This window comes from Melanerpes formicivorus, unplaced genomic scaffold (genome assembly GCF_026170545.1).
Source record: "Melanerpes formicivorus ecotype bairdi unplaced genomic scaffold, bMelFor1.0.p_v2 SCAF_181, whole genome shotgun sequence".
Taxonomy (NCBI): domain Eukaryota; kingdom Metazoa; phylum Chordata; class Aves; order Piciformes; family Picidae; genus Melanerpes; species Melanerpes formicivorus.
Window position 1 is genome coordinate 482,495 of NW_027142533.1, and position 8,433 is coordinate 490,927.

Sequence of the window (8,433 nt, forward strand, 5' to 3'; positions counted from 1 at the left end):
GGAGTTGGGGTTGTTCAACCTGGAGAAGAGAAGGCTCCAGGGAGACCTTCTGGAGGCCTTTCAGTACTTAAAGGAGCTGAGAAGAGAGAGGGACTCTTCAAGAGGGAGTGCAGTGAGGGGACAAGGGGTGATGCAGCAGGGTTGGGCTAGATGAGCTTTAAAGGTCCTTTCCCACCCAAACCAGTCTGACTCTGTGATTCTACAATGAAATAGTCCCCATTCTGTGCCAGCCAGATAGCTCCAACAGGGAGAGGGGGAGGGAGGGGGAGAGGGATGGGGAGAGGGGAGGAGAGGGAGAGAAAAGGAGAGGGAGAGGGAGAGAAAAGGAGAGGGAGAGGGAGAGAAAAGGAGAGGGAGAGGGAGAGGAGAGGAGAGGGAGAGGAGAGGAGAGGAGAGGAGAGGAGAGGAGAGGAGAGGAGAGGAGAGGAGAGGAGAGGAGAGGAGAGGAGAGGAGAGGAGAGGGAGAGGGAGAGGGAGAGGGAGAGGGAGAGGGAGAGGGAGAGGGAGAGGGAGAGGGAGAGGGAGAGGGAGAGGGAGAGGGAGAGGGAGAGGGAGAGGGAGAGGGAGAGGGAGAGGGAGAGGGAGAGGGAGAGAAAAGGAGAGGGAGAGAAAAGGAGAGGGAGAGAATCTTGCCCAGCTCTAAGAGCAGGAATGGAGGCATCCCTGCTCCCAGCCACCCCCTGAGCGTTCCCCACTCCCTTCAACCCTGAGGAGCTGCCATGATTTACCCCCAAACAGTAACTAAGCCCTTTGCAGTCACTCCCTCCCTCCTCCTCCTCCTCCTCCCAGTGAGATGAGGAAGAGGATGGATTAAAAAAACCACAGGAAAACTTGTGGGTCGAGATAAGAAGAGTTTAATAACTAAAATAAAATATTATAGTAAAATATAGCAATAATCAAATGAAATCAGGAATATAACCCCAAAAAGAGAGAGAGAGAAATAAACCCCCCCAGAAAAGACAAGTGATGCAGAATGCACCTCCCACAGCCACCTCCCCCCAGCTCATAGCCTGGTCATGATTCCTATGGCATGGAATATCCCTTTGGATAGCTCAGGTGAGCTCCTGGCCATGCTGCCCCCCTCCTCACCCCCACCTCCCCCAGCTTCCTCTGGCAGAGCAAGGGGAACTGAAAGATCCTGAGCTGAGGATGAAAGCCACCGAGCAGCAACTACAACCTCACCACTGCAGCCACCCCACAGCACTGGGCAGGCTACTGGGCAGGAAATGATCCCAGCTTCGGAGCAGCCAAGTGACCAAGAGCTCACCTGGGCCACAGCTGAGATCCTTTCTCTTGTCTCACGGGGCAGGGATGGGCTGATGGCCTCTGGATCTGCCTCTTCCTCCCCTTCTGCTGACGGCCCTGGTTCGTCTCCATCCCTCACCACAGGGGCTCAGGAGAGGAGCAGGGCAGCAAGGAGGCAGGGCAGCAGGAGGCAGCTGCCAGTGAGGCTGGGGGACGGCTGGGGCGCTCGGGGGGCCCCGTTGCAGAGGTCTGTGTCGCAGCAGTGGATGCGGACCCCCGGCAGCTCCTGCTGCTGGCAGTGCCGGGAGGTGGCACAGCCGCTGGTCAGCAGGATGCCCAGGACCACTGCAAGGCAAGCAGAGTGCAGGGCATCAGGGACAGGGGGGGCAGGAGGTGGATGCTCTGCCAGCCTTATGCCAGGGCCAGACCCTGTGAGAGTTATAGAATCACAGAGCTGTCAGGGTTGGAATGGAGCTCAGCCACTTCCAACCCCCCTGCCATGGGCAGGGACACCTCACACTACAGCAGGTTGCTCACAGCCACATCCAGCCTGGCTGCAAACACCTCCAGGCAGGAGGCTGCCACCACCTCCCTGGGCAACCTGTGCCAGGCTCTCACCACCCTCATGGGCAACAACTTCTTCCTCACATCCAATCTCAATCTCCCCACTTCTACTTTTGCTCCATCCCCCCCAGTCCTATCACTCCCTGACACCCTCCAAAGTCCCTCCCCAGCTTCCTTGTAGCCCCCTGCAGATACTGGAAGGCCACAATTAGGTCTCCTGGGAGCCTTCTCTCCTCCAGACTGAACAACCCCAACTCCCTCAGTCTGTGCTCACAGCAGAGCAGCTCCAGCCCTCTGCTCATCCTTGTGGCCCTTCTCTGGACACCTTCCAGCACCTCCAGAGCCTTTCTGTGCTAGGGGCTGCAGAACTGGCACCTGGGCAGAGCAGAGAGGGAGGCTGGAAGGCTGCAGGGTGTGTTTGGGGGGTGGGCACCCCCCCAGGGAGCCCTGAGGGCAGACTCACCACTCTCTGTCTTAATGCAGAACCGGTGCTTGAAGCCCTGGTGGGAGTGGGAGCAGGTGATCACCTCCGGGCTGGAGCAGCCCATGTCCACGTTCTTGGTGCCAACGATGATGTTGCAGCCATAGCACTGCAGCCCAGACACTAAACGAGAACCACAGGAAACCAAGCTGGGTTTTTCTTTGCTTTGCTTTCATCCTCTCCCCAGCTGCTCCCTGAGGACAACTTTGCAGCCTCGCCGAGTCGCATTAAGCGAGCCAGAGCCCCGAAGCTGCCCGCCCCAGCGGGTCCGGCACGGAAGCCTCTCCCGCTAGAGGTCAGTGCGGAATCGGGGATTAGCTGCAGCTTTGCTCCGGGATCAAACCGTGGGAACCAGGATGCTCTGAACCAGCAAAGGGCCAGGGAAACCTCCCAGCCGCAGACATGGCCCAGCCAGGGCTCAGCCGCTCTCGGAAGCAGCCCCGGCCGCTTTTCACCGCGTTCCAACAGCTGCAGCGGCGGTCGCACCGGAGGGATGGTTTCGCACAGCCACAGAGTGGTTTGGGTTGGAAGGGACCTTTAGAGGTCGCCAAGTCCGACCCCTTTGCGGTCAGCAGGGACTTGTCTGCAGCTAGAGCAGGCTGCTCACAGCCCCAAACAACCTGACCTGCAACGGTTCCAAGGGATGAGGCATCCACCACCCCGGAGTGGTTTTGGTTTCCTCTCTGAAGGTGCTCCTGGTTTTGTCTCAGGGTCTACCAAGAGGCAAAAACAACCCAGGAAGAGAAGGAAAAGCCTTGCTCAGAACAGCTGTGACCCAGCAGCCTTGGGACAGTGGCCTTGGTGCGTGTCCCCAGAGCTCTGCACACTTGTACTGGTGGCAGCTCAGTCAGTGACTGTGTCTGAGAGCTGCCCTGGGCAGGCATGGGAATTAAACCTCTTTCTTTCTGCTTTTTAAGGTTTCTTTAGTACAAAAGAAAAGCCCTCAAAGGATATTCATCCACATTCCCCCAGAGCTTCAGGCAAATCTGAGCTCTGGGCTGATCCTTCACAGCAGCAACAATCAGGTTGCCCTTACTGCTGCTGTAACCTTTCCCTGCCCCTGAATTCCAACCTGGAGCCCTTCCCAGGGGTTCCCTGCTGCTCCAATGGGTCTTTAGTTTGTGTGTGTGTGTGTGGAGGGGAGTGAACACCTCACACAGCTGGCCATGGCAAGAGGAACCTCTGTCCCAGCAGCACCAGGGAAGGAGAGTCCAAGGGATCCCAGCTCCTGGCCCACTCTCCTCAGACCCGTGGAATCATTCAGGTTGGGGAAGACCTTTCACATCAGTCCAACTGTTAACCCAGCACTACCTGGGCACCACTAAACCATGGCCCTCAGCACCACATCTCCATGGCTCTACCTTTCCCTCATGCCCTTGTTTGGCACAGAACACGACGGCATTGGCTCCTTCCAAATCCACCGGCACACAGACAGCAACGTGCAGCCACATCTCTCAGGGTGGGAACGTCCCAAATGCATCCCAAGGGTAAGCCACACCTTAGCAAGCAGGGCTGGGGAAGGATGTGAAGGACCACAGCTCCAAAGCACAGGCACGCTCTGCACCCCAGCACCCCAGCACTTACCCTCTGGCAGGACGAACGCCACGGCTATCAGAGAGAGGATCCCGTGGGCACCTCCAGCTATGTGTCCTGAGAGCATGAGGGGGGCAGCTCCTGGAGCCCACCCAGGGCTCAGGGGACACTCACTGGTATCCTGGGGAGCAAGCAGAGCCTTCTGCTGCTGCTGCTGCTGCTGCCTCTTCCCCTCGGCCGGGCACGTCGCCTGCTTCCCACCCGCCCAGGCAAACCCGAGGGCGCCGCAGAGGTTCGGCCGCTCCCCCGCGGCTCCAGCCAGCCCCCGTCGTGCCCACCCTGCCCCTGCCTCTGCTCTTAGCTTCTCCCTTTCCCTCCTGAGCAACTCCCTGATTCCCTCAGCTGCTGCACAGACGTGTCTGCTCCCCTCAGTTATTTCTGTCCTATTTCCTCTCTCCACGATCACTTCCCATTAATACCACCGTGCAGCAGCTCTTGGAGAGAAATTCTCCCTAATCAAGATTTAGCTTTAAATCCACTTCGAAATCCTCTAATTCAGTTGGATTAGGCAGAAGGGGTTTGGGGAGATGGGTGGGGTTACTTTTTTTTTCCCCTTTCCTCCTCCTCTTGATGGTTTTTTTTTCCCCCTTCCTCTTGATTTCTTTTTCCCCTCCTTTTGGGTCTTTATTTTTCCCCTCCTCCTCTTGGGCTTTTTTTTGCCTCCTTTTGGGTTTTTTTCTTCCCCTCCTCTTGGCTTTTTTTCTTCCCCTCCTCTTGGCTTTTTTCTTCTCCTCCTCTTGTTTTTTTCCCCCTCCTTTTATTTTTTCTTCCACCTCTTGGGGTTTTCCCCCCCCTCCTCTTGGGTTTCTTTCCCCCTCCTCTTGGGTTTCTTTCCCCCTCCTCTTGGGTTTTTTCTTCCCCTCCTCTTGGTTTATTCTTTTCCCCCCCTCTTGGTTTATTCTTTTCCCCTCCTCTTGGGTTTTTTTCCTCTTCTCTTGGGTTTTTTCCCCTCTTCTTGGTTGTTTTTTTCCCCTCCTTTTGGTTTTTTCCCTCCCCTTGGATTTTTCTTCCCCTACCCTTGGGTTTTTCTTTCCCTCCTCTTGTCTTTTTTCCTCCTCTTGTCCTTTTTCCTCCTCTTGGGTTTTTCTTTTCCTCCTCTTGAGTTTTTCCCCCCTCCTTTTGTTGTTGTTCCCCCCCCCCCCCCCTTTTGGGTTTTTCCCCTCCTTTTGTTTTTTTTTTCCCTCCTTTTGGGTTTTTTCCCCTCCTCTTGGTTTTTTTTTGCCCCCTTCCTCTTGGCTTCTTTTTCCCTCCTTTTGTTTGGGTTTTTTTTTGTCCCCTCCTCTTGGGTTGTTGAGGTTTTTTTCCCCTCTTTTTTTTCCACCTCTCTCTAAGCTGCTTCCATCTTCACACATGCACCCATCAGCTCTCTGTGACATCCTGTGCCATGTAAAAATGGGCAAGAATCATTTTGTTAAGGAGAAGCAGTCGATTAATTTAACCTCTAAGGCTGGAGAATCTCTGGCAAGGCCTGGGGATGGCTGTGGGGTTAAAAGGAACAACCTGAAGGAGACAGAAGAGGGTTTGGATGGAAGGCAATGTGCTTGCACACAAGAAAACAGCTGCCTTATTAAAACAGTGAGAGGCCAAACAGGGCCAGCCCCGGGCTTGCATCAGCTCTGGAGGGAGCTGGGGGCACAGCAGAGGAAAGCCTCAAGCTGTGATAGCTCCAATCCTGAGGGGGTCAGCATTGGACCCACAGCTACGTGGAGAATCGTGAGCATCGCCAGCTGCAGGACCAGGCCCCCAAGTCCCTTTTGGCTTCTTCAGAGCTGTCCCCACAAGCAAAGCCTGAGCTTCCAGTGGAGCTAATGGGACTTAGAGAGCTAATGCTTACTAATGAGGGAACGTGACTGGAGGTCTGGGATTGAGAAATTAAAATGACAAGATAAGCTGCTTATGCAGCCCATCCAGCAACTGCCTGTCAGCAGCACCCCACCCCCCCCAAACCCTGGGCACCCCCAGATCTCCTCTGCCAGATACATCTCCTAGCCTGGACCTGAATTCCACACAGCATGGAATAATAGCATTTTGCTTGGTTGGTTGGTTGGTTGGGGGTTTGTTTGGCACTCTAAGGTCATCCAGTCCAACCATCAACCCAGCACCACCATGGCCACCAAACCCTGGCCCCAAGTGCCACACACTGGCCACACATTCCTTGAACACCTCCAGGGATGAGGACTCCACCACCTCCCCCTGTGCAGCCTGTTCCAAAGCCTGACCACTCTTGCAAGGAAGAAGTATTTCCTAATATCCAACCTAACCCTCCCCTGGCATCTTCATTAGTGAACGTGTTTGATGATATTTCACTGGGAGGCAGCCCAAACTTGTCGAAGGACAGACATCTACAGCTCAGGAGGGGCAATTAGCACCTGGGAGAAGTGCCTAAGTAAAGCAGCTCATTTATTCAAATCACTTTAAACCACCCACGGTGTCTCACTTGCCTCCAAACAATGTGATTAGAGCAACTGTCTAGCACAGCAAAGCCTGAAAGCCTCGGGGAGAAGGGATAAAATGCAGGAAATGGGATTGATTTAAACACATGCATAAATCAGAGCCTTCAATAAGGAGGGGAAACTGACTTTTAATCCCTTAATAAACTCATCGGCGTCTGGAAGGGGCAGCCAGGAGCAAGCCTGGGCTCTGCAGCAGGGATGCAGCAGCAGCTCTGCACAGCTGGTGGGGTGGGGGCCACGCAGAGCTCTGGGCACAGCACCTGGATTCGTGGCTGCGCCCAGCAAAAAGGCTGCAGCACAAGGCAGCAGCTGGACCTTCCCGGGGGGAACCGGGCTGTGGGGACGAGGGAGAGCCGCTGGGGACAAGGGAGAGCCGCTGGGGACAAGGGACAGCACGGTGCAATAAACCTGGTGTCAGCAGGGACAAGGGACAGCACAGTGCACTAAAAGCGCTATCAGTGGGGACAAATGATGGCCACAACGCACCAAACCCGGTGTCAGTGAGGACAAGGGACAGCACAGTGATCTGAGGTTAACCAAGGGACAGCAGGGTGGACGCAGCCCAGCGTTGCTTGGGACAGGGGACAGCACAGTGCACTAAACCTGGCATTTTGGGGAGACAAGGGACAGCACAGTGCCCCCAGCTTGGTGCTTGTGGGGACAGGTGACAGCACAGTGAAGCAGCCCCAGTGCTGGAGGCAACAACAAATGCTACAGTGCCTTCAACCTGGTGTGGGTGGGGCAAGGGCAGCAGGATGCTCTCAACCCACTCTCGGTGGGACCAGCGCAGGATGCTAGGATGTGTGTTCCTAGAGGGAACATCACCCCAGCCCACCTCCTTGGGCTCTTTTGAGGTGCTGCTGGTGCAGACATCTGGGTTGTTCATTCCCTTGGGATGCTGCAGGCAAGGTCCTTTAGAAAAAGGGGGGAGGGGGGGGAAGCCAACCTCTGCGACTGCTTCCACAGCTGGAAGCACTGTCTGTCTCTTTTAACTCGCCATTAGCTCTGATTAAGTTTAGGGAGATTTTCCAGCCAGGGAGCAGCAGGAAGAGGCCTGGGAAGGAGCTTCCTCCCCGGACCGAGGACAAATTGATGAGCAAATCCTCCGGTCCCCTCCTGTTCCCACTTAAACCTTTGGGATAGCCAGAAAGACGGCTAAACCCTGCGCAGATTAGACGGGTTCGCCTGCAAATCCTGCTTTAGAGCTCATCCCTACAGGAGGCAGATCCCAGTGCATGGCACCGACCCATTCACCTCCCGCCCCGGCACCCACCGCCGGCGGCGCTCGACGCACCGGGCACCACGCACCGCTCCGCCCCCTGCTCCCCGTGGGACTCGAACCCCCAACACAGAGAGGCAAGGAAGTGCCCGCCCCCAGCAAAAGCAGCTCTCTGATTGGTAGAGCGCTTGTTCGTCAGGGGGTGGAGCGCCAACCGCAGGGGGCAGTGGGAAAGGATAAGGGTGCTGCGCTTTGATTGGCTAAAGTGATGAATATATTAAGAGGGCTGCAAAAAAGTACGTATCTGCACTATTTTAACGGCATTTTCAGCGATTTTATATAAGTACTGGAGATAAAAGAAAAATAGTTCGATAGGGAATAGGGAAAAATAATTAAATCGCAAGAAAAAAGCGAGGAAACTTTCTTCACCCAATCTTATATAGAAAAGGTTCAATAGAGGTTTAAATAGAGTTCAAGGCACAGCGCAATGCGTGTTGTATGAAAGGAGAGAAGGTTAGCACTCCCCTTGATAAGGATGGAAGAGGTCCTTGTGGCCTATACAACACGCATACGGTTAAGGCACTGCCACCTACTTCGTGGCATCTAACCATGTTTTTGGGCTGGTTTAGTTAGTTTGGTTTTCTTTTCCTTCCAGGAGGATCACATGAAACCCCAGCTCTCTCCCGCTCCTTTCTTCACCCAGATCCTCCTTTTCCCTCAGTCTAAAAGCACCCAGCAGAACACAGCCTCAAAGTGATGGTTTCTTCTTCCCTCAGTAGGTTCTAACGTGCTCCAGCTCCTGCCAGCCTGTACTAAATGCAAAGCAAAGTGATGTCTCAACCAGAGAGGTGTGAGGTCTCATCTGGAATATTGTGTCC

General features: G+C 54.9%; 1 protein-coding gene and 1 non-coding gene across 2 annotated transcripts; one reads left to right on the forward strand and one right to left on the reverse strand.

The window, feature by feature from the left end:
* Positions 1-1,114: 1,114 nt before the first annotated feature.
* Positions 1,115-4,020, reverse strand: LOC137457521 (ly6/PLAUR domain-containing protein 1-like). The gene is made up of 3 exons (XM_068169391.1): positions 3,875-4,020; positions 2,273-2,413; positions 1,115-1,590 (listed from the first exon to the last, which is right to left on the reverse strand). Exons 1-3 carry the CDS (start codon positions 3,948-3,950, stop codon positions 1,394-1,396), a joined length of 414 nt encoding a protein of 137 aa, XP_068025492.1. The 5' UTR covers positions 3,951-4,020; the 3' UTR covers positions 1,115-1,393.
* Positions 4,021-8,046: 4,026 nt separating this feature from the next.
* LOC137457524 (U6atac minor spliceosomal RNA) lies at positions 8,047-8,174 on the forward strand. Its single transcript, XR_010991310.1, has one exon. It is a non-coding gene; the product is annotated as a U6atac minor spliceosomal RNA (small nuclear RNA).
* The last annotated feature ends 259 nt before the right edge of the window (positions 8,175-8,433 follow it).

Excerpts from the sequence above, each read along its gene's own strand:
- LOC137457521 (XM_068169391.1), bottom strand. The coding sequence starts at position 3,950 with ATGCTCTCAGGACACATAGCTGGAGGTGCCCACGGGATCCTCTCTCTG. Across the intron at positions 2,414-3,874 it reads GGCGTTCGTCCTGCCAGAGG|TGTCTGGGCTGCAGTGCTAT; the intron begins GTAAGTGCTGGG and ends GTTCTCGTTTAG. Across the intron at positions 1,591-2,272 it reads CTGCATTAAGACAGAGAGTG|TGGTCCTGGGCATCCTGCTG; the intron begins GTGAGTCTGCCC and ends CTTGCCTTGCAG.